Here is a 26,679-nt window from a genome sequence, read left to right as displayed (position 1 = left end):
TGGCCCGGCAGCCAACGACCGGGCCGCCAAACTGGCCCGGCTCGGCTCACCCTCCTTTCCCTCACGGGCCGTATCCCAGCCCACGAAGATCCAGCCGCTCCCTGGCCGTCGGATGGATCTTGATCCGACGGCCGTCCGTGTTCCCCGCGGGAACAAACCCGGCGACCGGCTTCCCCTGAAACCCTAGGCGGCCATTTCTTTCCCTCCCCTTTCTCTCTCCACGCGAAACGGCGGCGGCCACGGAGACAACGGCCATGGCGACCGCGGAGGAGGCGTGGCAGGCGCCGCCATCGACCCCCTCGCCGGCGCGCGCGCTCCGCCCATGCGGAAGCGCGCCGCCGTCGAGTGGCTTGGCGGCGGTGCCCCGAGCCCGCGCGCGCTCGTACCTCCGGCGTCCCGGACGGCGAGCGGCGGAGCCCCTCTGGGCCGCGCCCTGGCGAGCAGCGGCGCGGGTCACTTCCACGCGGCGGTGGCCGGCGGTGTTGGCGGCGAACGGTGAGTACCCGCCGCCCTTTGCTCTAGGGTTAGGGTTTGACGTCGTTTTCGATCCAAGATCGATGTATTCATTCTTTCTCTTTGATTCTTTCCCCAAATCCGAATCAATTAGGGTCCGGGTCTTTCTTTGTTCGACTTGCATCGAATTTCTTTGTCCAATCTCGATCACTCTCTACTGTTAGGGTCTGGAGCCCGTGGCGGTGCTCTCCGGCACGAGCTCACGGCTCGGCCGGGGTTTTCTACGGTGGCGGAGCGGAGCTCCAGCACTCGCCGAGATGGTGGATGGCCATGGGTAGAAGAAACCATGTAGGCCCCTTCCCTGATCCGCCCGTTCTTTTCTGTTCTAGGGTTAGGTTTTCCTTTCGTTCCTTAACTTTGTCGATTCAAGATCGATTTCTTTCTCTGGTTCTTTCGATTCGTGAAACGAATCCTTCCCAAACTCAATCTACACTCTAGATTGGCTCTTGATGCCATTGTTATAATCTTTAGGACCTCTAGGAGTAGATCAGCGGGATTTCCGTTCTGTGCAACATACCTTATCACTGTTATTGCCGTTATTGCCGCCCATGACTCCGGCGCGATCTCGTTCGTCGATGGAGGCTGCGCACAGGCAGCGTCGGGCGGTGCAGAGGTGGTGCAAGGGCGACGTCGTCGCGGTGCGGAGGCGGCCGCTCGCGGGCGATGGCGTGGTGGACTTCCCGCCGCTTCAGCACACCCCCTGATCGGCTAGGGTTTCTTTGGTGGGGAAAAGGACGGCCAACCTCATAGTCCGTGCCCCTGGCCCCCACCTCTTCCTTTTATGTGTGCTGCACGACGGGGGCCCACCAGCCTCCCATGGGCTGGGCGCCCCCGATCAGGGCGCGAGTCAAAGGCCCAGTTGGCCGTTGGGCCAACTGGCGGAGATCAATCTAACACTCATGTGCAAGACCACATGCCATGTAAAGTATGAATAGGGCCAAAGGGAAGTACTCTTGCCAGATTAATGCACAGCAACGGCGGGGCACCATTTTTACATAAAGAATGGTGGGGCACCTTTAGAACACTTATTGGCTATGAGCCTGTTAGATTTTACCTGTTCAAGGCTCTGTTAAGATAGGAGATTCCACACTATCTAAAAGATTAGGAGATTTTGGGTTCATCTAATATTTCGTTTTTCCTCCAATTGGGGCATGTGGTACTATTGTCCCACAAGACATTAGATAGCCAATGAATTATTGAAGGTAACTGATAGTCATTGTTTCCTGTCTCAATCTGAAATGCTCAATGTCTGATGAGATGGTCCAGTGCTGCTTTTAGAATGGAGCATTCTTGTGCGATATGGAGATTCTTCTGTTTCTTGTGAAATTCTGAGGACCCAAATGGCTGAATTAAAAAAATAGCTCCTTGGAATCACCTTCATTTTCTGCATCTGAATCTACAAACTTGAATACCTGGTGGTAAACAACAATTCAGGACTGGCTCAACAGATGCCGAGGTGAGTGTCATCACACAAAGTAATGGGAGTGCTTCACTTCAGTTATCAACTCTCAATCCTTGGTATCTACATAAAGTGTGCAGACCCACCCAGCTACCTTCCTACTGAACCCATTGACCCATCCTGTACAGGTTAAATTGGCCCTGGCAACCATCTCCAAACATTGAGCCATCAAGTCCCGTCCAAAAATGAGCGTTTCTCAGCTTTCCACATGTCATTGTCAGAAAAGAGGAGAGGCAGAATCCAGGAGCAAAGAATGCACGTCACACTCCAAACACCATGAAAAAGAGCAATAGCAGCAGTTGAAATCCCCTGGTGCAATAATTACCCAGCTGGGGTTTGTAATGTTAGTTCTTTTCCTCTCACAGTGCTCATCGACCCTGATCTTGCAAGGAGGGGGGCTTAAACTGATGAGCGAAAGTCATTGTGCTTTACTCCTTTATAGTGGGACCCAAAGTGACTAATCATACAATCAAAAGATTTGCACTACAGTTTTACTAATATAGCATATTGTATTGGTGCAAAATATTGTTGAAACCACTACCGAATCAGAAAGGCTCCAGAAGTAGTGCACTGCAATATAGCTATGTGAAGTTTGTTTTAATAATTATTGTGAATCACCAACTCCACTCAGCTCTTAAACCCGGCATCATGCCACGACAACCAGGATAATTTCACACTCCTGTAGTACACAATCAGGAGGCGTTCACAAGACGGCAAGACGCTATGACTTGGCTCTATGTCTAATATGATTATCGTTGTCATTGTGGTGCGCTTGCAAGTTGGCCCCCAAAAGTGATAGGTCTTCAGTCACTTTGGGTGGTCCATGTGTCGTTCACTCACATTTTCCCAATGGGATAAACTGTGTAGCTGGGTACATTTCTGACTTTGGCGTGTCCAAGAATATTCGAGGTCATTGGTACAGCCTATCAGCCTAAGAATATCTTGTCAGGTTTCCGCTAGCTGATACATGCCATCTGTGGTTAAAATTAAACCAGAGTTAAAATCATAATGACAATATGTAAGAGATTCACCCAAATGATTGATTCACAGGTGCATCATATGAAGTTTCTGGGTTGATAATTACCTTCAGAAATGAGGAGCACTACTACAGAATCGCTATTTTATCCCGGTTCGTAACTACTTTTTGTCCCGGTTTTTCAACTGGGACTATCCATCTGGGACAAATGTGAGTGTCTTTTTGTCCCAGCAGCTATTCAACCGGGACAAATGCCTTTTTTCACAAACAAAAAAAAATCGGATGGCTAGCTCCCGCTTACGCGTTTGCAAGCCGGTTCTCCAAATCAAAAAATTTATCCAAAACTGCAATTTCAAAATCAAGATCTAAGCAATCTCAGAATCAAGATCTAAAATTCATAACACATCACGCAGCAGTACTTCATACAACACATAACACACAAGTAATATGCTTATCTCACACACAAGAAAACACAAGATCTAAAATTATTGATTCACATCACAAAGATTCACAAACAAAGAAAATCAACAACAGAGCCCGCGGTTCGTCGCCGTCCTTGCCCTCGCCGGCCCACAGCGGCAGGAGTCCCTGCCCCCCTGCACTTGGCCACGCGCTGCGGCGGCGGCTCGTCAGGCCCCAGCCCGCGCCGGTCTGGGCGGCTGCTGCTGGTCGGCTCTTGGCGGCCTACGGCTGGCCACACATGGCGGCCCGCCAGCCTACACCCGTCCAAGGCGGCGCGCCCGCCGGCCTGCACCCGTCCGCGCGGTCCCCATCGGCCTGCAGCGGCGGCAGCTCGCCGTCCTGCATGTGCGGCGGCCTGCGCCCGCGCGGCGGCTGGCCGGCCCCCGCCCGCGTCCGTGCGGCGGCTCGCCAGGCCCTGCCCGCGCCGGGGAGGGGCGCATCGAAGGGAGCTAGGAGTGGGAGGGGTGAGAGCGGGAGGGGAGGAAAAGTTCACTAGGAGAAGATGCCGAGGGAAGAAGAAAGAGATAAGGGATGGAGAGAGAGGAGCGGTGAAAATAAATAAACGGATGTCAATCGAAGTCAGCCCGTGAAGGGGCTTTGTCCCGGTTGGAGACACCAACCGGGACAAAAAGGGGGCTTTTTGTCCCGGTTGGTGTCTCCAACCGGGACAAAAGGCCCGCGTAGCCTTTTGTCCCGGTTGGATCCACCAACCGGGATAAAAAGCCCCTCTTTTGTCTCGGTTGGTGTCTCCAACCGAGACAAAAGGCCTCTGTCCCCCTGCTGGCCCGGCTAGCCGTTAGACCCGGGACAAAAGCCACCTATTGTCCCGGGCCCAAAGACTGCCGGGACAAATGGCCTGGAACAAAGGCCTGTTTTGTAGTAGTGGAGGGAAGGAAGGGTGGAGATGGTTCTGAAAGGTTCTACTAGATTTATCTTCACCATATTTCTCTGTTTGACTAAATAGTTCTGCACTTAACCTCAAATGTACCTAGACCCATATTTCTCTGTTTGACTAAATAGTTCTGCACTTAACCTCAAATGTACCTAGACCCTGTGTGTTTTGTCAACCCTTACATTTGGACATTTTCCGAAAGTGGTGAAATATTGCTTTGATGCAAACTAATCAACCAGCGAGGAGCTATGTAATAAATAAGCTCAACATAATGAACAAACATTTTGAATGTACTGATACCTACATGTATTGGAAAAAGTGAAGGGAATAAGTCTCTATACTTGTGGTCTTTGTGGGGCTGTACTTAAGTACTTGTAGTCCTGTGTGGGGCTGCAGCATCTCATTTTCTGCAGCACGCACTAGCACCTTGCTGCCCCTAGAGGACAGCATCTTGGACTGCTTTGGCATCTAGGTAAGACAGCAGTTAGTCCTTTCATTTGGCATCTTAGACTAAGAGTAGAATATGCCTTAGTGCTGGCTGCCCTACAGCTGTGTATAAATGTGTTGCCACCCCTCCCGTTGGAGAGCATGGCATTGTGTGAGTGTGAATGAAGAAAACCAGAAAATTGCCCCAACACTGAGTGTCATCCTCTCAGCTCAATGAGAGTAAGAATTGAGCTTCTAACAACTGATATCAGAGCCGTACTTTCCTATAGATTGGATATCTCCTGTTCTTCTCCCTCCCAAGTAGCAGTAGTAGCTGCTGCAGCACCTGTAGCAGCTAGCGCAGCAGCAGCAGTAGCAGCAGCAGCACCTGCTGCTGCCCCGGCTCTTCCTTCCTCAGCAGCTCGTCTGAGGCTGCGTCTTCTCCACGCAGCAGCCCCTTGGCGGCGCGACATGTCCGATGCACCGTCTCGGCGCTCGGTCGGCTCGAGCGCACGGCGTCAGCGAGACGCCGAGCTCGCCGCGGCAGAGAAGCACAGGCGAGCGATGGCACAAGCCGCTACAGCAGCGGCGAGGGCGGCCAGGCTGGCGACAGCGGAGTTGGCGGCGGCCAGGACGGAGGTGGAGGCAGAGGAGGCGGAAGATGCAGTGCGTGCGGCGGAGGTTGAAGTTGAGACCCTACGCGGCAGCCTCAGCGGCTCCATCGCCGGCGACACCACCGCCGACGGGGACCTTGAGGAGTTGGAGAGGGAGAGGACGCGGGAGCGGACCGCGCGGTGGGCACCCCCCCCAGCGGCGCGCCCGGCGGCGGTGGCATGTAGGGCGGCCGCGCCCCTGGCAGCGGCGCGCAAGACGGCGACGGTGCACCTGGCTGGGGCGCGCACGGCGACGCCCCCGGCTACCATGGCCTCCAGGCAGTGGTCAGGGACGTTGGTCCCGGTGGCGGGTGGCCAACCCTCACCAAGTCCAACTACATCGAGTGGGCTGCGGTGATGAGGGTGAGGCTCTAGGTGCGGCACATGTGGGATGTTGTCCAGTACGACAACGTCGACTACAACGAAGATCGCCGCAGTCCCTCCCGAGATGCAGTTCTCGCTTTCCCAGAAGGAGACTGCCAAGGAGGCCAGGGATGCCATCGCTGCGGCTCGCATCGGCAGCGACCACGCCCACAAGTCCACACTGCAGGCACTTCGCAAGGAGTGGGAGAACCTGGCCTTCAAGCCAGGTGAAGACGTCGATGACTTCGCTCTCCGTCTTAGCACTCTGTTGTAGAAGATGGTGACGTTCAGCGACGACACCTACGATGAGGAGAGAGCTGTCGAGAAGCTCTTTCGCTGCGTCCCCGAGAGGTACAGGCAGACCGCTCGCTCGATCGAGTCTCTGCTGGACCTCTCCACCATGACGATCGAGGAGGCGATTGGTTGTCTCAAGGTCGTCGACAACGACGAGCCACAACCTCCCTCAGGAGGTATCTCCATCGGCGGGAAGCTCCACCTCACTCAGGAGCAGTGGGAGGCTCGGCGCAGTGACGGGAAGAAGGTGGAGCCCTCTTCCTCGACTGGTGGCCGCAAGCGCGGCAAGCCGCGCAAGGAGCGCAGAGGTGCCTAGGCCGGAGCACGAGGGCGCGCCGAGGGCGGCGCCCGTGGAGGCGCTCAGGGCGGCGCCGCCGATAGGCCCAAGGCAGCACTAGACGATGCCTGTCACAACTATGGCAGGCCCGGCCACTGGGCCAAGGACTGCCCGCAGCGGAGACGTGGGGGCCAAGCCCACGTCGCAGAGAACCAGTCGGATGACGAGGCGGCTCTATTCCTGCTCCACGGGGCCATGGAGCTGCACTCGACGGCACCGTCCGCCACTACCCTACTCCACCTCGACGAGCCGCGTGCACGAGTCCTTCTCGGCAACGGCTCCTACGACGATAGGATCGACGGCTGGTACCTCGACTCCGGCGCCACGCACCACATGACCGGGCGGCGGGAGTTCTTCTCCGACCTGGACACCGACGTAGGTGGCTCCGTCAGGTTTGGGGACTCCTCCGCCGTGGAGATCACGGGCGTGGGCTCCGTGATCTTCACCGCCAAGTCCGGAGAGCACCGGATGTTCACCGGAGTCTACTACATCCCGGCGCTGCGGAACTCCATCATCAGCCTTGGGCAGCTCGATGAGAGCGGCTCATGCGTGGTGATCGACAGCGGGGTCCTCCGCATCTGGGACCATCGTCGCCAGCTTCTCGCCAGGGTGGTTCGAGGGAAGAGCCGTCTCTACATCCTCCACGTAGGGGTGGCCCAGCCTTTTTGTCTTGTAGCTCGCAGGGACGATGAGGCATGACAGTGGCACGAGCGCTTTGGGCACCTCCACTTTGAGGCCCTGAAGCGGCTCGGCACCAAGGAGATGGTGCGAGGCCTCCCGTGCCTCGACCACGTGGAGCAGCTCTGCGATGTCTGCGTGCTGACAAAGCAGAGGCGGCGCCCCTTCCCCCAGCAGGCGAGCTTTTGAGCCAGGGAGCTGCTCGAGCTCGTACACGGGGACTTGTGTGGCCCGGTGACACCGGTCACCTATGTTGCCCGGATACGCGGCTACGGATACCGGTACGCGATACAGCGATACTCCGATATGCCATTTTTCCAAAAACAAGAATACGGGGATACGCCATATATACGTAAAAGTTCCAGGGACTAGGACTATATTGTGAGAAAATAGAAATTTCAGACTTCAGAGACTAGAATATGAGAAAATAAAAGTCCCAGGGACTAGAATGCATCATAAACTCACATATTCATATGTTCTATAATTATTAAACAGTGAAAGGGGCAAACTAAAAAGAACCAACCTTATCAGTTCCACAGACCACGAACGGATGCTAGTCTGTCTTCTTCCCCAACCTCCCATCCCGCACTCTTTGTCTCTCTCTCTTTCCCTCTCTCAGTGGCCGTTAATCCCGGCCACTATGGCTCATGCTCCCCTCACCGGCGGCCGTGGCTCTTCCTCTCCCTCTCCAGGGGCCGCGCGGCCAATCTAGAGGAGAGCTCCGGCGGCCACAGCACAGCTCCGCAGAGCAGCGGACTGGCGTGTATCTACCATGCATTGCTTTGGCATCTCGTTCGGGAGGAGAGGGGGCACAGCTGAAGAGAGGGCTCGCATAGGAAGCCAATGAGTGGTGATATTGATAGGGTTTGGTGGTATCCCTCAGGTGTCAGGAAGGTATCCAATGAGTATCCGGTCTTCTTTACTGTTTTTTACTATTTAAATAGTTCAGATACGTATCCGGGAGTATCCGAGCAGTATCGGTATCCGATACCGGTACGTGACTTTTGCGAAGTATCCACATTTCATAGCAGGTCACACCAGGAGGACGGCGCTACTTCCTGCTGCTCGTCGATGATCTCTCCCGCTACTTGTGGGAGATGATCCTCGGCAGCAAGGGAGAGGCTGCGGACGCCATCAGGCGCGCTCAGGCTGCTTCGAATGTGGAGAGCGGCCGCAAGTTGCGCGTGCTACGCACCGACAACGGCGGCGAGTTCAGGCGGCCGAGTTCGCGGCGTACTGCGTGGATGAGGGCATCCAGTGCCACTACTCTGTGCCGTACAGCCCGCAGCAGAACGGCGTCATCAAGCGGCGCAACCAGACGGTTGTGGGGATGGCCCGGACCCTCTTCAAGCAGAGGGGGATGCCGGCTGTCTTCTGGGGAGAGGCGGTGGTGACGGCCATCTACATCCTCAACCGCTCGCCCACCAAGGCACTCGACAGCATGATGCCGTATGAGGCTTGGCATGGGCGTAAGCCGGCGGTCTCCCACCTGCGGATCTTCGGCTGCCTCGCGTTTGCCAAGGAGCTTGGTCACATCTGCAAGCTCGACAACAGGAGTACTCCAGGAGTGTTCATCGGCTACGCGGAGGGCTCGAAGGCCTACCGCATTCTCGACCCGGAGACACAGCGTGTGCGCATGACATTGTGTTCGACGAAGGGCGAGGATGGGTGTGGGACAAGGTGGTGGACGACGGCTCGGCTCCGACGTACGATGACTTCACCGTCGAGTACGTCCACTTCGAGGGAGCTGGGGGACTAGGCAGCTCTTCTTCGCCGAGCGTACCTACCCCGGTCCCCGAGCCTCCAACGACTCCGGCGCCTGCTACACCGGCAGCACCACACTCTCCAGCCACGACTCCAGCTGCGACGAGTTCCTCGCCTGCACCACCACAGCCGGTGACGCCACGCACTCCAGCACCGACAGCCACACCTCCGGGCACATCTACTCCAACACCTGCTCATGCTGAGCACAGCCCGGTGGAGTTCGCTACTCCGCTCTCCCACGACGAGGAGCGCATCGACGCGTACCACGATGGCGAGCCATTGTGGTACCACATGATGGAGGACCTTCTCGGCGATCAGCCGACGCCGGGACTGGTGCCTCACGACCTGGAGGCGCAATTGCACCTCGCGTGCGACGACGGCGAGCCTCGATCTTTCGCAGAGGCCGAGGGACACGTGGCATGGCGTGCCGCGATGCAGTTGGAGATGGATGCGGTTGAGAAGATCCGCACCTGGGAGCTTGCTGATCTCCCTGGCGGTCACCTCGCGATCACCCTTAAGTGGGTGTTCAAGCTGAAGAGGGATGAAGCCGGTGCCATCGTCAAGCACAAGACTCGCCTGGTGGCACGAGGTTTCGTGCAGCAGAAGGGGATCGACTTCGACGATGCTTTTGCTCCCGTGGCACGGATGGAGTCCATGCGACTTCTCCTTGCGCTGGCCGCCCAGGAGTGCTGGCGCGTCCATCACATGGACGTCAAGTCGGCGTTTCTTAACGGTGACTTGAAGGAGGAGGTCTACGTGCACCAGCCGCCGGGGTTTGCGATCCCCGGAAAGGAGGGCAAGGTGCTACGCCTGCGCAAGGCCCTCTATGGCATCAAGGCGAGCTACATCAACACCAAGGACCAGCTTGTGGATCTGCTCACCAAGCCCCTTGGGAGGATCAAGTTCCTTGAGCTCTGCTCCAGGACCGGGATGGTCCAATCTTCCCACAAGACGACGCACAAGACTTAGGGGGAGAATGAAGGGAATAAGTCTCTGTACTTGTGGTCTTTGTGGGGCTGTACTTGTAGTCCTGTGTGGGGCTGCAGCATCTCATTTTCTGCAGCACGCACTAGCACCTTGCTGCCCCTAGAGGACAGCATATTGGACTGCTTTAGCATCTAGGTAGGACACCAGTTAGTCCTTTCATTTGGCATCTTAGACTAGGGGGGTGTTTAGTTGCCTCTCGTAAAATTTTTGAAAAATCATATTTCTACATTTGAAGTACTAAACATAGATTAATCACAAAAATAATTACAGAACTCGCCTGTAAATCGGGAGATGAATATAATGAGACTAATTAATCCGTCATTAGAGGTTATTTACTGTAGTATTACTGTAGCAATTTAGCATCTAATTACAGCCTAATTAGGTTAATTAGATTCGTCTCGCCATTTACAGACAGCAGTCGCAATGCGTTTTTTATTTCGTCTAAATTTAAGTCTCCATGCAGGTGCCGGAAATTTTTTTTGGAATTTTGATTTTTGTAACTAAACACGGGCTAGGAGTAGAATATGCCTTAGTGCTGGCTGCCCTGCAGCTGTGTATAAATGTGTTGCCACCCCTCCCATTAGAGAGCATGGCATTGTGTGAGTGTGAATGAAGAAAATCAGAAAATTGCCCCAACACTGAGTGTCATCCTCTCAGCTCAATGAGAGTAAGAATTGAGCTTCTAACAAAAAGAGCTTCAGTTCTGTCCTCTGCTATGATAAAGCTGAAAATGTTGGTTTTTTGAAACAACAAAATCAAATTAGTTTTTGATGGATCTAACCAAAATTTATTATAATTGAGAGAAAGAGGAAACAATGATGACTGTATAAACCCCTTCTAGTTAAAAGAAAATGAAAAAAAAAGAAATGAAGTCTAAGACCGATATCCATAAAAGAAAAAATTAAAGAAGAAACAAAGTCTAAAGACTGACTTCCATAAAAGAAAGAGTGTACATGTACCCAGTCCCAGCAAGATCCTTCTTGGTTTTCGGAAGGACCATACCATCACTGTAAGATGCCATGGATTCATCTCTAACAGCCTTGCTCCCCACAGAAGAATCTTTCCTCAAGGGATGGCAACAAGAGAAATAATGTCAACCCTGCATCCAATATCCAAAGAATGTGGACCATCATTTTAGAAATTGTAGGCCAGCTTGGACAAAATCTGATTTTGGATTTAGCTAATCTAACTTTGCTTCTGTTATAGTGTTATCCCTTATCATAATCATCAGGGTGATTTTTGAAGCCTTATGTGAACTGTTTCATCAAAAACTAAGTAATCTAGTATAGTTTCGAAGAAAATTTATCATGTCATGATTCATGAACAACCAGTCAATTGCAAGTTTACAGCTTTTAACTGTTCAGCTGATAGATTATGGATTAAATAGTCTATAAATACATCACTTTTTTTTCAGAATTTGGGTCTAAAATCATGAAAAAGAAGACTGAAAGATACATGTGCCAGTCTAGTATGGTGGTGTCAATTCTGTTTTGTCAGAATCATAGTGTCAATACTAGCCTACATGGAATCTGGAGATCGTTAGAAAGTTTATTCTATTCATACAGTGATTAGCAGACACCAGACAGTGATTGTAATTGGCCAAGATCCCACACATGAATATATGGTGTGAATTTATTGACCACATTACAGTGGCCGAATCAGTGCATTGATCTGTTCCATTCCATTCCTCCTTCCAACATGATTTTTTATTTTTGTCATCACGTCACTCGGGTCATTGCGACATGTGCTTTACAATGTGTATGAAGGCAACCTATGACTAGTCCATTACCAGACCCAATTTCCATAAGAAAATGATGTGAGAAGAACAAGTCCAGAACTTAGTTATTTCTTCGGTTTGTGCTCTTGTACAAGTAATGGCTGCAGGTTGATATATTCAAAAAGAATTACCGGCACATGCATGAATTATACTTTTCTTTTTTTTCTCATACAATTATTTTACTTTTATTATGTTATAAAAGTATAATAAAATTGTGATGCTGATCTAAGCTGAGTTCCTCCTGTGAAACAATTGGACTAACAGTTTGTGCAGTAAAATCCATTTTGTAATTCCCTGCAATGTTTAGATCATGCAAGGGAACTGTGTACATATGAGCTGAATTAGACGAATGAAAATAGCCACTGCATGTATAAATAGTTGCATGTAGACAATCTGTGGTTGTCTGGTTGATAGCACTTTACAGAATTATTCACGGGAATAAAAAAACAGAAATAATAAGATTTTTTGACAAAACCTCTGATTGGTAACTGCTGCTGTGTTGCCAATATGCTCCCTGTGTTTCCTCTCTGATTTATTGGTCATATGGTGCAGGTCGACTGGTAATTGAGATTTTTTACAAAACCTCTGGATTGGTAACTGCTGATGTGTCACCAATATGCTGCCTTTGATTCCTCTCCTCTGATTTATTGGTCACATGGCGCAGATCGACTGGCTCAGCAGGATCTGACGATTACAAACATGAGGACGACATCGGATGCTATTCACCTCACCCTTTATAAATTGGCAGGAGTGGCACCAGTTGAACACCAGAACTCTGAGCAACTAGGCAGCTCCTCTCTTCCACACGTGCCAGTGTCCAAGCTTCTCCCATGGAGACGGCAACCAGTTGCAATGGTGCAGCCGAAGCTGGTCTTGTTGCGCACCAAAGTGTACCTGTTCTTGGGCTCATATCTTTTGTGTCTCTGTTCAGCGCATTTCTGATATACTTCTATGCGCCCTTCTGGCGTGTGAGGAGAGTTCCGGGTCCACCAACCAGGTTCCCTGTAGGCCATCTTCATCTTCTTGCCAAGAGTGGACCTGATGTCTTTCGTGCGATTGCAAAGGAGTATGGTCCAATCTTCAGGTAATCCTCGTAATTTAAGGTTCTGCAGATTCAGGAGTAATGCGTGGATGGGAGAAGAAAGTAACCATGGTTACCATGCGCAGGTTTCACATGGGTAGGCAGCCACTGGTGATTGTGGCCAATGCCGAGCTGTGCAAGGAGGTTGGCATCAAGAAGTTCAAGGACATCCGCAACAGGAGCACCCCGCCCCCGACCATCGGCTCCCTGCACCAGGACGCCCTCTTCCTCACCAGGTGTTATTGATTTATGATAAACGAATGAACTGTCAAGTAGTTTGAGAGTTGAAACATTAGCTAGATGGAGAGTTGAAACATTAGCTAGATGGAGGTAGGTTGGAATGTTAGAGAAGGCATGGAAAAAAATTCTCTAACACTTGCATGAATTTGAGCTATGTCTGTCAGGGTGCATAGAAGGCGATGTTACTCCTTACTCCTTTGAGTGAGCTTAACATTCTGTGCTCATATAATCTCAGGGACTCGACATGGTCGGCGATGAGGAACACGGTGATCCCGCTGTACCAACCGGCACGGCTTGCCAGGCTGATCCCGGTGATGCAGTCTTACGTGGATGCGCTGGTGGCAAATATCGCCGGCTGCCCGGACCAGGACTGCATCCCCTTCTGCCAGCTCTCGCTGCGGATGGCCATCGACATCATCGGCAAGACGGCCTTCGGCGTCGAGTTCGGCCTGTCAAAGAATTCTGCCGCGGACAGATGTTGCGGCAGCGAGACTCATGGTGGCGAGGGCGACGACGACGTCAGGGAGTTCCTGAAGGAGTACAAGCGGTCCATGGAGTTCATCAAGATGGACCTGTCGAGCTCGCTGTCCACCATCCTCGGCCTCTTCCTCCCGTGCGCCCAGACGCCGTGCAGGCGGCTGCTGCGCCGGGTGCCCGGCACTGCGGACTGCAAGATGGACGAGAATGAGCGCCGGCTATGCCGCCGCATCGACGCAATCATAGCTGGCCGGCGGCGAGACCGGGCCGCGCGCCGGCGTGGCGGCGACGGCGACGGCGACGGCGACGCCGCCGCTCGATCCGCCCCGCTGGACTTCATCGCGGCGCTGCTGGACGCGATGGAGAACGGCGGGAAGGACTTCGCGCTGGAGGACAGGCACGTCCGCGCGCTGGCGTACGAGCACCTCATCGCCGGGACGAAGACGACGGCGTTCACGCTGTCGTCGGTGGTGTACCTGGTGTCGTGCCACCCGCGCGTGGAGGAGAAGCTGCTCCGGGAGCTGGACGGCTTCGCGCCGCCGCGCGGGCGCGCGCCGACCGCCGACGAGCTCCAGAGCAGGTTCCCCTACCTCGACCAGGTCATCAAGGAGGCCATGCGGTTCCACCTCGTGTCGCCGCTCATCGCCAGGCAGACCTCTGAGCGCGTCGAGATCGGCGGCTACGTCCTCCCGAAGGTAAGGTAGCCGCGGCGCCGCCGCCAGCCAGCTGGTTCAAGTCTCATGCTGCCAATCACAATCAGTTCACTCGAAACAAACAAACGGTAACGAGGCGTGTGCAGGGCGCGTGCGTGTGGCTGGCGCCCGGGGTGCTGGCCCGGGACGCGGCGCAGTTCCCGGAGCCGGAGGAGTTCCGGCCGGAGCGGTTCGCGGCGGAGGCCGAGGAGGAGCGGGCGCGGCACCCGTACGCGCACATCCCCTTCGGCGTCGGGCCGAGGGCGTGCATCGGGCACAAGTTCGCGCTGCAGCAGGTGAAGCTCGCCGTGGTGGAGCTCTACCGCCGGTACGTGTTCCGGCACTCGCCGGCCATGGAGTCGCCCATCCAGTTCGACTTCGACCTCGTCCTCGCCTTCCGCCACGGCGTCAAGCTCAGGGCCATCAGGAGGGAATGAGACTGGACTGGCTTGCTTGGGGCCGCGTGGGGAACTGCATCCGTGATGGCGCAATGGTTTGTCTTCTCGTGTGTGAATTGTACTTCATCATAGTATAGGTATTGCATCAAAATATCGATAGCATATAGGCTGAAATTGTATTACATACAAATAGCTGAAGAAGACTGTAACGCATTGAACCGTTTGTAAATGACCTAAATGTGTTGCGGATACAATGGGTATGATGAATGGGTTTTCTCCACTTCCTAGTGCTGCTGTGCCTATATTGTACATCTTCAAACATGAATTTGACCACTTTCTGAGAGATATGCGAGGTTTTTAACACCTTCCTGGTTTAGTTTGGTTTACAAATTGTGATCCTTGAACAATGAGCTACCTTTGTATCAAAAAAATGAAAGAACGAAAGCTAACTCACATCCGCACCGAACATATGATTAAAAACAAACTAGAAAAGATTAAAAAGGCTACAAAAGAACACACAGCTTGTAGTTACAGGTGCGTGAAAAAACATGCTTGTATTGTACATGGAATCACCTGCCAAGAAACAAAAAATTGCCAGGTAATAAATATTTGAGGCTTAAAAATCTAAAACGAAAAGTAGATCTAGTGACGTACCACCAAATGTGCTTGCAGCCTGTATACGAAACCAGGTAGACCATGGAAATGATCTATTCGCAGCAGTACATAATAAATTGTTCTGACTTCTGAAGGTGGTGATTCGGCAAAGCTTTGTGCTCCTACAATACGCAAACGTGTGAACAAATGGAAGTTGGCAAATGCAGGAAGCAGGACAGAGTACAAGCTTGTTCCCTTACTTGCCCAAGGAACTAACGGAGTTCGTCGTGAAACTCATAATCATTTTCTGTGAATAAAGCATTGTAGAAGACATAGGGATTATCAATCATCTCTTTCATGCACAACCGTCCATCTTTGTTTGTGTCAGCCTACAATGGGGAAAAGGGTTACTAGATAGCAAAAGTCACCAAGCCTACCTAGAGACACTGCTACATGGTCTCTTTCGGCACAATTGAAGCTTATTGCAATAAACAAGGGCAAGTTGTTCCAAAACACCTGACAAATTTAAGCCCATAATCCATAGTACATACTTCTGATGGTCCTAGAGATCAAGGGATCCCAACTTATCCCAAAAGTAAAGCAAGACACAGTATACTCTTACCTGCGATATTACGTAGTCAGCTTGTTGCTTGGCATAGAAGTGTTCTGATGGATGGAGATTATCAATTATAGGCTTTAGTTCATCAGCTGATAACAGCCTTCAAAATGAGGAAAGCCTCCTATGTCAGTTTGAGAAAAAAAAATTACGCAGATAAATGCATAGGAACAATTTAAAACACTGGAACTTGTAATATTTACCCATCATTGTCCAGATCAAGGTGTGAAAAAGACTTTTTAGCTGGCGCATCAGAGCCACCAGTGTCATCCGTTATGCCTTCATCATCATAATGTCGAATCGACTAAAATAATCCACTGAAGAACTCTTGAAAATTGAGCTTTCCATCATTGTCTTTATCTCTTTCCCTGAATATCAACACAGATTCATCTTAAATGATGATACCTTAGAACAGACATCTGCAAAGCTAAATAGGAATATGGCCCAGATAGCATTAAAAGAAACCAGTTCACTCAGGATAACCAAAGTTGGTTACTAGATAGTATGCCATTGCAAAATAATTCGGACAAAAAAAAACAGAGGCATGAAGTAGCATAGTTTGAACCCAGCATGAATCAGCATATATTATTCACTAAAAACCTAACTCAAGCATATCTTCCATTAAAGCCCCAGAGCCTAGTTTGACTACCAGGAATTTCCAAATAAGGATCGTGGCATCAAGCATATAATGATTATGAGAATCAAGAATTCAAGATTTTAAAACATCTCCAATATGTAGCCATAATCTGATCCAGCTGTAATCAACAAAACATTAAGTGACGTGCCAGGCAATATATACTATTTAGTATCAGAAATATGAGAAATGGGCAGGATTAAAACAGTCGATGAAAATTCAAATATTAATTCCTTAATACATGCTTATTGTTATGAAATTAGTGCTAAACCACACATGAACTGCTCAGTCAATTACTACCTCTGAAGTGGCCTGCAGTAGTTAGCTAGTTACTTGTGTCACATATAATTTATTCGTGGAATAAACTGTGTGTGGCACCTGGCAAGCACCTCAAACATTGTTTCTTTTTTTAATTTATGTCTAATGTTATAATCTATAATCCTGGTAAGGAAGCATCTAATATTGGTTTCCTTAAGTACAGGAAAAGAAACTTTTGCATCATCATTGTTCTTGCACAGAACTGAAATAATACTAAGATCATGCAAAACAATGCGGTTGAATGCAAACATATTGGAAAAGTTTGGAAGGAAAATTTGTACCTGACTTCTTCTTTGCACAACCAATGTATTAGCTTTGGGTTGGCAGTATCAGCTGGATGTAAAAAGCTGGACACAGAAATTCAAAGTAAATACTGAATGCTAGGTAAAACAAGGTTTACGAAAACATGGTCAGAGAGGATGTAATACTCATTAAACTCGGTCAGATTTAGGAAGCCATCGTCGTCCATATCTGCGGCACTGAAATGCTCCTCCTTCCACCATCCGACCCCATCATTGGTTGAGTTAAGATCTGGACATAGACAAGGGTTAGTGTTCAAATTGCTAAGATATGCATGTGATAGTCACTGCAGGTTGTGGTCTATTGAGCTCCTTCTAGCTTACAATTGTATCACTGGTTGAGTTATGATTCAGACATAAATGGGACTATTTTTTATGAGATTGGCAGGTGCACTGAAACTTTTTTCACTCAATGCAATATATACAATTTCATCAATGTGACTAGTTGAGAACTATTCAGGTTGTCATCTATTGACAAATCTTTGTTCAAAATGTATGGAAAAATGAAAGTTCAATATTTATTGGTTGACACAGGGACCATACTGAAAAATGAACTCGCATATTCAAAATGTATCAGAACTCCAACTTGATGACAATATCTCTTGCATCTTATGTCACGCCACTAAGTTTGGTCTGATCTGGAGTAACGTTCACATAAGCATACAAGTACAATTATAGTTTCAAGAAAATTTTAAATGGCAAAGGCATGTTTCCTCAGCCTATACTCGATCAATGGAGAGTGGAAAGGTTCCTAATTCCCACACAGGCAAGCTCCCAAAATTATAATCTTTTAATTGATTCAGGCATGGGGATATTATGCACGACTCCATGCATTCCCTTTCTTTGAAAAAAGTTGAAAACTTCTCAATGTGATGCATTTAAGCAACATTCAGTTAAAGGATTTACATAATACCTTACTAAAACAGCACTTCTGGCAAAACTCTTATACAAAACTTCGACTGCATGGCTTCATCGTGGTCTACATAACAAATGGGCTAGCAAGACGAATCATTTTAGAGTAAATAACCACATTTCTACTCCGTAAAATGACTTAACATCGCAATCTGGCCTTAAAATCAGCAAATGTATCCCCAAATCCAACAACTACAGCACGTGGTTACACAAATCTCAGCAGCAAGATTCAGAGCTTACCCAGCTAACCAGCTACATTGCGAGATTATAAGTATCCAACGAACTTCCAAAAATAAGCATACACGCCCAAATTTAGTACAAGGATCCGAACCCCACTGAAGAAACAAACTCAAATAGCTGGAAATCGTACATACACATACGTACCGTCGAAACGCCAGGCCCAGCTGGGCCGCTCGTACTCGCCGAAGGCGAGGCGGCCGTCGTGGTCGCGGTCGTGCAGCTCGAGCTCCCTCGCGGTGCGGTGCAGCACCTCCCGCCGCGCGTTGGCGAGGTTCCACGCGGCCAGCTCGTCGCCCGTGACGGCGCCGTCGGCGGGGTCGACGTCGATCCTCGGGAACAGCTCTTCCACGCGGCGCGTGACGTTGAAACGCGCGGCGTCGTTGATGTAATCCTCGCCGTCGGAGAGGTCCTCCGGGACCGGCGCCGCCTCCATGCCGGGCGCGTGCAGCCCCGCGGCGGCGAGGCGCTCCCACTCGCGGTCCTCGAGGCGGCGCTCGAGGTCCGCGACGACGGGGTCGAACGGGATCTGGTGGTGCTCGCGCGCGTGAGCGCGGGCGCGGAGGCGGAGGCGGCGGTGCGGGTGCGGGGTGGGGGACGGGGAGGAGGGCGAGAGGCGGAGCAGCAGGAGGAGGAGGCCCGCGGAGGCGAGAACCAGAGCCAGTGTCAGCGCGACGGTGGGCGCCGCCGAGGGCTTCCTCGTCGCCGCCGGCGGCGGCTTCGCCATGGCCGACGAGTCGCGGCTCGGGCACTTCTCTCTGTTTTTTTTTTGGCAGGTGATTTGGTAACTAGTCCACTCTCAGCTAGGGGTGGTAATGGACTATGGGCCTAATGACATCTTCACAGTCCAACAAAATTCTTAAAAAATTATTTTAGTTCAAAATTATATAAGATTAGAGCCCAACTCTTTTAGATCCCGGTTCTTAGATTTTCTAGTTTAAAATTTTGGGCCCTTTACCACCCCTACTCTCAACTGTAGTGTTCTCAGTTAGTCTATAGCAGGTGGGTCCACTAGTAATGGGACCACATAGCAGTGCTAGATGAGACGCGTGGGACGGCGCCGGTGAGGAGGACAACGTGGGGGATTAATGATTTAATAGTGGTGGCTGTGGTAGTGATCGAGAACTCTCCTCTATAGCCCCACAATTAGGCATTCACGCCATGCTTGTGCACATGTAAATATAGATCTTAACACATCTGTAACTAATTACTAAAGAAATATATGAATGCATATAATTGGTAGGCACTCTCTAGAATGGAATGTTTCTAACACACAACAAAAAGTAGCTTGTAGTGGTTATTTTTAGCCGCATCGCTAAAGGGGTGGTCTCTAAAAGAATGGATGTACTAGAGAGAAAGTGCAAACCACAAGGAGAGAAACCATTAGATTAAGAAGTTAATAATATTTTAATATTTTCAACTTTTGTCATTGCTTGTTTCCAAGCTCATTAAGGTGGTGATAGTATTATTCCACACTTATGAAAACACGGTATTTAGATATAGCTAGTAATCAAAAGATGGAGTAGCCACTTTCATCCTCAAAACTTCCAGCCGAAGCTTAACTTGGTCTCCAAACTTCCAAAACGATTGTTCAATCATTAAATTTCTTCATCCAACTTAATTTCGTCCTTCAATTTATATGTCAAGGCTTGTTCTTACGTCTTGTCATATTATTTAGTTATGGTTCCTAGACGATCGACGTTTTCTATAAGTTTGGCATTGTAAAAGTTGCATCTTGATAAAACTAAAATAACGTACAAATTTTTAATGAAGAGAGTTTATTCTTTAACAACATATCTGGTAGAAACCACAACTTTCGTGAAGACCCGTGCAAATCACGTCAAAAAAGTTGTCTAAATTCACAAAAAATTCACACATGTAGATGATATGATGATACACAACCTTGTAAAATATCTTGTCCAAACTCAACTTTATTTGTGAGATATAAAAATAACAATTTTCAAGCCACAAAGCTATCTAGATGATTTGTTAGAAATTTGTTTTTTTATGTCTCACAAACAAAGTCTAGTTTGGACAAAATATTTTATAAGGTTGTGTATCATCATATCATCTACATGTGTGATTTTTTTTTGTGAATTTAGACAACTTTTTTTGCTGTGGTTTGTATGGGTTTTCGCGAAGATTGTGATTTCCACCAAATATGTTCCTATTTATTATATACGCATAATTTTTTTTAAAGAAAATCATGTAGATAGTAGCTAAAATTTTGTTATGTTATTTTTTTATGTGTAACCAATATATGTTGCTGCTGAAGAAAAATAATAACACTTGAATGTTGACATAGTGTGCTCAAGACACGTAGGACGAAGGACTAAATTGATGTGTATGAAAAAATTAAGGACCGAAACGCTCATTTTGACAGTTAGGGATGAAATTAACCCTTGATTAAAAGTTTAGAGAAATTCCTCCAAATCAAGAGGTAGAAATTGTGCTTGATTATTTCTGGTAGCAAAAACCGAACCAACCCTCTCTTTGCCTGAAGCCCTCACCGTCGCGCTCGCGCACGTCTCATATAAAGCACCCGTAGCCGCTTGCGCGTTGGACTCAAACCAAACCTCGCCGCCGCCTCCGTCTCCGTCTTCTTCTCATCCCATCTCTCTCCTATACTCTCCCGCAATCCCACCCCTCCCTCTAAACCCGCACCCGCAGCGGCGCTCCTAGGGTTTGCTCCGCCCCGCCGAACCCAGCCCTCCGATCGCTCCGGTTCCGAGGTAATCCGCCCTCCCCCCGCGCGCTCTCCCCGGGCCCGAGCTAGGGTTCCCGCGGCTCCGCTGTTTGCTCAGATTCCGTTGGTCTCGTATCGCAGGCGGCGGCTGCGAGAGAGCTCGCGGCATGGCGGGGTACCCGGAGGACAACCAGCACGCGCTGAACGGGTACGAGGATGAGGAGGTCGACGAGGAGGAGGGCCACCCCGGGAGGCGGGGAGGCCGGGACGGGGGCTCTGGGTACGGCGACGCCGGCGGAGACGACGGGAGGGGGGCCGGCGGCGACTCGTCGGGGTGAGCGATCTGGGCCCTAGGGTTTCGATTCGGTCTGGATTTCGAAGGATGCGGGGAGCGGGAGAGCTGATATTCTTCTTCACTTTTGCAGGAAGATTTTCGTCGGAGGCGTTGCTTGGGAGACGACTGAAGGTGAATTTCTATGTCATTAACTACTGATTGGGCGTGCCCAGGGTTAGGTTTGTCTAGTTTGGTGTCTGGTAAATTTTAACGATAAAGTAAAAATATTTAGAAACAAGAAGTAGAGCTGAGCTGCAGGTTCGTCATTAAGGGGGAACAGGGCGCTTGTAGTGGGAAGTAGTGTTTCTGTTTGCATGCTTTTGTTACACGCCCAGCAGGGTATGCATGTGTTGGCTGTTTCCCTTGTTTGCTGCTTGATGTGTTTGGCTATAATAGCTTAATGTTATCCTTGTGTTCTGTTGTATTGTTTGCATACCCATGGCATTATTTGTTATGTTACTTGACGTGCTGCTGTAATTGTATGATTGACCATGTTTTATTCAGTTTGTCATTTTTTCTAACTTCCTTCTATTGGGAATAACATATATGTATGAAATACCATGGTGGCTGGGCATAAAAAAATTACATGCATACTTGTCGATGTGCTTGATTTGAACATGGTTCTTTACTATTTTTCTGCATGTTTTCTGCTGTTCGACATATTTTTGGTAGACTGCGCTTAGCACTTATGATGAGCTTATTTTCAGTGTAACAGTATGATGCTGACATTCTGCACCTGCGTGGATTTCTCTTTGCTTGCACTGCCAATCACATTTTTGTTAATTTATAACCCACTTAGTATTTGGATAAAGGTACAACAGCAAGAATTTCTGTCCTCTTAAAAAATTGTTTGTCCCATAACAAACAGCAGATTGTCAAATTGATATTTCTGCTTTGTTGATACGTAAGTGCATGGTACCCAGATATGCTTCTCAAATTAACTGATTTATGATCAAATTAATGACAGGTAGCTTGAACATGATCATGAGCCCATTCAAATGCTGAAATACATGCACTAATTTGGGTTTGTGTAAGAAGATACATATTTTTTTTTCTGCTAAAATGAAAGCAATTATGGGTGCATGAGATTTGTGAATTAAGTTGCTTTTGGATCAATGTTATACAGTCGTCTAGTCGAACCTAGTCGCCATGGCACCGATAAGGCGACTAGTCGCGACTAGTCGTCGATCAGGTCGATTAGTCGACCCTAGTCGGTCCTAGTCGTCGCTATAGTCGTCCTATATATCCCACGACATATATGTACATGTATATGTACTTATATACTATATAGCAAGCAGGAACACCACAATGATAGTCAGTTTGGTGACACTTGTGAGATTTGATGTTTGAACTGTCCAGAACTCCATATTCTTGTCCCACACAGTACAGGCTAATGGCTAATGGCTAATGGCTAATGGTGCAAGTTATATAGTTAACCTAACCCTAATGGCTAATGGCTAATGGCTAATGGTGCAAGTTATATAGTTAACCTAACCCTAATGGCTAATGGGCCTAATTGAGCCCAGTACAGGCGGCGGGCTGGAGTGCTGGTCTGCTGGACATCTTTTGGTTTTGGCCTGATCGTCCAAGTAGCTAGTCGGACGACTAATCGCGATTAGGCGACGATTAGTAGGACGATCAGACATCTGATCGACAAAAGCTAGTCGTTTCACTTATCGAAGCCAGCGGAGCGATAAGGTCGACTAATCGCGACTAATCGCGATTAGTCGGACGACTGTATAACATGGTTTTGGATTTGCATTTATCAAATTTTTTCTTGGTCCTTGATTGAGGTATATAGGTCTGATCTTATGTGAAATATTTTTACCCTCTTATCTCAATAGTTCGTGTTCTGCTACTTTTCCAAATTCTGTTCTTCTTTTCCCAATTGACAAATCTGTATGGTTTATTTGTTTGTATGTAGAAACATTCTCCAAGCATTTTGAGAAGTATGGGGCAATAACTGATTCTGTAATTATGAAGGACAAGCATACTAAGATGCCTCGTGGATTTGGATTTGTTACATTTTCTGATCCATCTGTTATAGACAAGGTTTTGGAGGATGAGCACGTTATAGATGGCAGAACGGTAGGACATCTAAATTTAGACCGGCCGTAATGTGGGACCTCAGTTTGCAGTTCACTTTCATATGCAAACTTCTGCAATTGGATTGGAGTTTAGCTTGTCTCGACTACTCTCAACTTCTTGTTTATGCAGGTTGAGGTCAAGAGGACAGTCCCTAGGGAAGAAATGACCACCAAAGATGGCCCCAAGACAAGAAAGATCTTCATTGGTGGGCTACCACCATCACTAACTGAAGGTAGATGTTTGCTAAACAATGAAATATTTAATGCATTTTGTTAATTTGTTGATACTGAGAAGCTACAAACTTTCAGATGAGTTGAAGGATCACTTTTCCTCTTATGGTAAGGTGGTTGAAGACCAGATAATGCTTGATCATAGCACTGGGCGTTCTAGAGGGTTTGGTTTTGTCACTTTTGAAAGTGAGGATGCTGTTGAAAGGGTCATATCAGAGGGGAGAATGCGTGATCTTGGTGGGAAGCAGGTTAGATTTTATTTTATTGTGTTTATGTTGTAACCTCTGTAGTAGTAGGCCGTAGTAGCTGTCGTGGTCGTGGGCCTGTAACCGATCTCATATTTTTTTTCTTCCACTATTATAAGGGAACCAAAAAGAGGAAAATAGATTCATGTTCATATATGTTAAGGACCATTTTTTTTCTAGAGTATGAATTATAGCCCCTGATTTTCAACAGTTTGAATTAAAATTTTGAATGGTGCTATATAGCTCCCTAGCTTATCCCAAATTCCCAACATGCGACCAAAAGGCTTTGTTGCTATTGTGTTCTGTGGTTCCTTTTTGAGGAGCCAATTTCTTTTCCTGCTGGATAATTCTTTCGTATTGCTCTTTGTATTTCTATGAATTTCTCATTTGTTGGTCATACACTGGAATTAATGTTTGTGTGCTTACTGATGGTTATTTATTGGGGAAATTTTGATTCATGCCACCACAACTCTGTGAAATTGGGTTTCATGTTCAAAATCATGCCACTCAATGGCATGGATTTCAACATGAAATCCAATTTCAAGAAGTTGTAGTGGCATGGATCCAACTGACCCTATTTATTGTACTCCAAGTTGGAGTGATTGTAGTGATGTTTTACTTTTGTACTATTTTGTTTTCAGGTTGAAATAAAGAAGGCTGAACCAAAGAAGCATGGATCTGATCACAGTAGTAATGGTAGGTCTAGCCATGGGGGTGGTGGTGGTTACCGTAATTCTTACCGTAGTGGTGGAGCTGGCAGCGGCAGCGGTGGCAACAGTGGTGGTGGTGGTGGTGGCGGCGGCGGTGGTTATGGGTACGGTGGTGCTTATAGGTCTGCTGCTGCAGCAGGTTATGGATATGATGGTGGTGCAGGAGCGGGATATGGCTATGGCAGAGGGTATGGCTATGCAGGCAATGCTGGCTTTGGGTCTGGTTTTGGCGGTGGGTATGGTGGCTCCATGTACGGAGGCGCTTATGGTGCATATGGTGCCTATGGTGGTGGTGCTTATGGAGGGGGTGCTTACGGAGGTGGTGCTTATGGAGGTGGCGCCTATGGTGGTGGCCCAGGTGGCTATGGCGCTGGTGGATATGGTGGCTACGGGGGTGCTGGTGGAGCAGGTGGTGCTGCTGGTGGGAGTTCGGGTGCTCGGAGTTCTAGCAGGTACCATCCATATGGAAAATAAGAGACAAGACAAATCTGGTTTTCTAGGGCCCAGGGTTCCTCATGCCTCCTAGAAGTTCAGTTTTCATGGGATGTCACCTAATCAGCGCGGCATTGGAACATTGTTTGGGTTGAGCTAAGCCGCTACTAGAGCAACTGTGTAATTGCAGTTGCTGAGCCCGCCCGCCCGCCTGCCTGCCTGCTTTTGTTTGCTGCAGAAGCTACACATGAAACCTGTGTTGTATTCTTTAGTTTGGTATGCAGAGCTTAGAACCCTGTGAACAAGCGTTTTATGGTAGGAACAGTATTTGGTGCGGTAGAACTATATTCTGTGATGTAAAATTGCTTTTGCAAGCAATTAACTGTTGCCATCTGTGGTGATTATAATTACGAACTCGTTACAGGATTTGGTTTAATATTCTAATTTACTGTCGATTTACATTCTTGACATGGATCCTGTGGGATGTCCCTAAATCTGGGATGTTGGGATATATGTGCTACGTACTTGCAGAGAATTCGCATTCTGCTGAAAAGATTTTGGTTCTGTTTGTTGTCTCATTGGAAACCCTATGTCAGCGGGCTAATCTCCCGATCCTAGTGGAATGGTTTGCGTCCGTGTTGGAGGCTCAGAGCCCACTGGAGACGTCGACCACGGCGTTTTTTTTCTTTTTTATATTTAAAAAAATCAAAATTTTAAAAATATATGTCCGTTTTGAAAAATTTCAAAAATACCCCCGTCGCCCAATGGGGGGCGACAGGTTCTAAATGTAATTTTTTTTTCTTCAAATTTGCAACGAGGTCCTTAGCCGGGGGCGTGCGGGTGCAAGGGGGCCTGTCGCCCCACCCTCCATGTGCGACACGGGTCGCCCCCCCTCGGGCGATCGGTGTGCCCCGTCCACAGGCGCCACCCCCCCTCGGGCGATCGGTGTGCCCCGTCCACAGGCGCCACAGGGGGCCTGTCGCCCCCCCTCGCGGGCGACCGTGTCTTCCCCCTTATATAAGCATTCTACCCCTATTTTCTCCTTATTCGAGCCCAAAAATTCCACCAAAAATCCAGAAAAAAAGAAAAAAGTGGGGTGAGGAGAAGAGAAGCGGCGAAGCCCTGCTGGATTCCGCACTTGTGATCTGCAGATTAGTATATTTAGCTTATGTGTTTTTCCATTGGTATTATAGAGTAATTTAATTTAATTAGTGCTATAGTAGAACCATTTAAGTAGGAGTTTAATGATACTTTAGTTACGTAATATTAAATTAGTTTAGAAAATTAGTACTACGCGTTTATTATTACAATTGCAATACTTATATGTTGTAGTTGAAATCCATACTTAGTTTTTACGGATTATTGAATAAGGTAGTGAAGTAAAGAGTATAACTCGATAAGTATTCTGGGATATACAGATATGTCGAGTAAGATGCAGTTTCAAATATTTTATGGTGGCTACAATGTTTTGTATGGGTCAAATGGAGTAGACCTTTCTGCCTTTAAGTGCACATCTAGCGCCATAGATAAACCTCTGGAAAGGAGTTTTGGTTCCCTATGTAAGTGGCTGCAGCGTGGGTTCTGTGTTGGTCCGTTGACACATGTGATGACCGTCCAGTCTCTTGTTAATTGGGAGGTAGAAAGTGATTTATGAGAATTGATGATGATACACAGCACTGATGACTAGCAGAAGTACATGCAAGCAGCTCTAGAGTGTGGGTGGCCTCTGGCCATTCTTGTTCAAATCCGGGAGAAGACACAAAATGAAATCCAACATGGTGCAGATCAAGCAACTCCGAGTATTCGAAGAGAGACCAACTATGTTGAGCAAGATGAGCCAGAAGAGATAGAGAATCAAAACATCGGACCACAGGG

General features: G+C 48.7%; 2 protein-coding genes and 1 pseudogene across 4 annotated transcripts; 2 read left to right on the top strand and 1 right to left on the bottom strand.

The window, feature by feature from the left end:
* Positions 1–12,226: 12,226 nt before the first annotated feature.
* LOC120655123 (cytochrome P450 711A1-like) lies at positions 12,227–14,816 on the top strand. Of its 2 annotated transcripts, XM_039932841.1 has the most exons (5): positions 12,227–12,436; positions 12,513–12,665; positions 12,749–12,898; positions 13,138–14,074; positions 14,179–14,749. In XM_039932841.1, exons 3-5 carry the CDS (start codon positions 12,756–12,758, stop codon positions 14,506–14,508), a joined length of 1,410 nt encoding a protein of 469 aa, XP_039788775.1. In that variant the 5' UTR covers positions 12,227–12,436; positions 12,513–12,665; positions 12,749–12,755; the 3' UTR covers positions 14,509–14,749. The 2 variants fall into 2 exon arrangements, with proteins under 2 accessions (XP_039788775.1, XP_039788774.1); XM_039932840.1 differs by having other exon boundaries at positions 12,245–12,665; positions 14,179–14,816.
* Positions 14,777–18,852, bottom strand: LOC120655126 (annotated as a pseudogene).
* Positions 18,853–20,639: 1,787 nt separating this feature from the next.
* Positions 20,640–25,272, top strand: LOC120655125 (glycine-rich RNA-binding protein 8-like). 2 transcript variants are annotated; one of them, XM_039932843.1, is made up of 7 exons: positions 20,640–20,811; positions 20,907–21,099; positions 21,191–21,231; positions 23,024–23,187; positions 23,317–23,419; positions 23,496–23,665; positions 24,304–25,272. In XM_039932843.1, the coding sequence occupies exons 2-7, from the start codon at positions 20,933–20,935 to the stop codon at positions 24,844–24,846; spliced, it is 1,188 nt and encodes a 395-aa protein (XP_039788777.1). In that variant the 5' UTR covers positions 20,640–20,811; positions 20,907–20,932; the 3' UTR covers positions 24,847–25,272. The 2 variants fall into 2 exon arrangements, with proteins under 2 accessions (XP_039788777.1, XP_039788778.1); XM_039932844.1 differs by lacking the exon at positions 23,024–23,187.
* The last annotated feature ends 1,407 nt before the right edge of the window (positions 25,273–26,679 follow it).

Source organism: Panicum virgatum, chromosome 1N, assembly GCF_016808335.1.
Source record: "Panicum virgatum strain AP13 chromosome 1N, P.virgatum_v5, whole genome shotgun sequence".
Lineage (NCBI taxonomy): Eukaryota > Viridiplantae > Streptophyta > Magnoliopsida > Poales > Poaceae > Panicum > Panicum virgatum.
This window is presented reverse-complemented; position numbering and strand designations above follow the sequence as displayed.

Coding starts and splice junctions, on each gene's coding strand:
- LOC120655123 (XM_039932840.1), top strand. CDS start 12,412: ATGGAGACGGCAACCAGTTGCAATGGTGCAGCCGAAGCTGGTCTTGTT. Junction 12,899..13,137: donor GACGCCCTCTTCCTCACCAG/GTGTTATTGATT, acceptor ATATAATCTCAG/GGACTCGACATGGTCGGCGA. Junction 14,075..14,178: donor GCGGCTACGTCCTCCCGAAG/GTAAGGTAGCCG, acceptor AGGCGTGTGCAG/GGCGCGTGCGTGTGGCTGGC.
- LOC120655125 (XM_039932843.1), top strand. CDS start 20,933: ATGGCGGGGTACCCGGAGGACAACCAGCACGCGCTGAACGGGTACGAG. Junction 23,420..23,495: donor ACCACCATCACTAACTGAAG/GTAGATGTTTGC, acceptor ACAAACTTTCAG/ATGAGTTGAAGGATCACTTT. Junction 23,666..24,303: donor GTGATCTTGGTGGGAAGCAG/GTTAGATTTTAT, acceptor TTTTGTTTTCAG/GTTGAAATAAAGAAGGCTGA.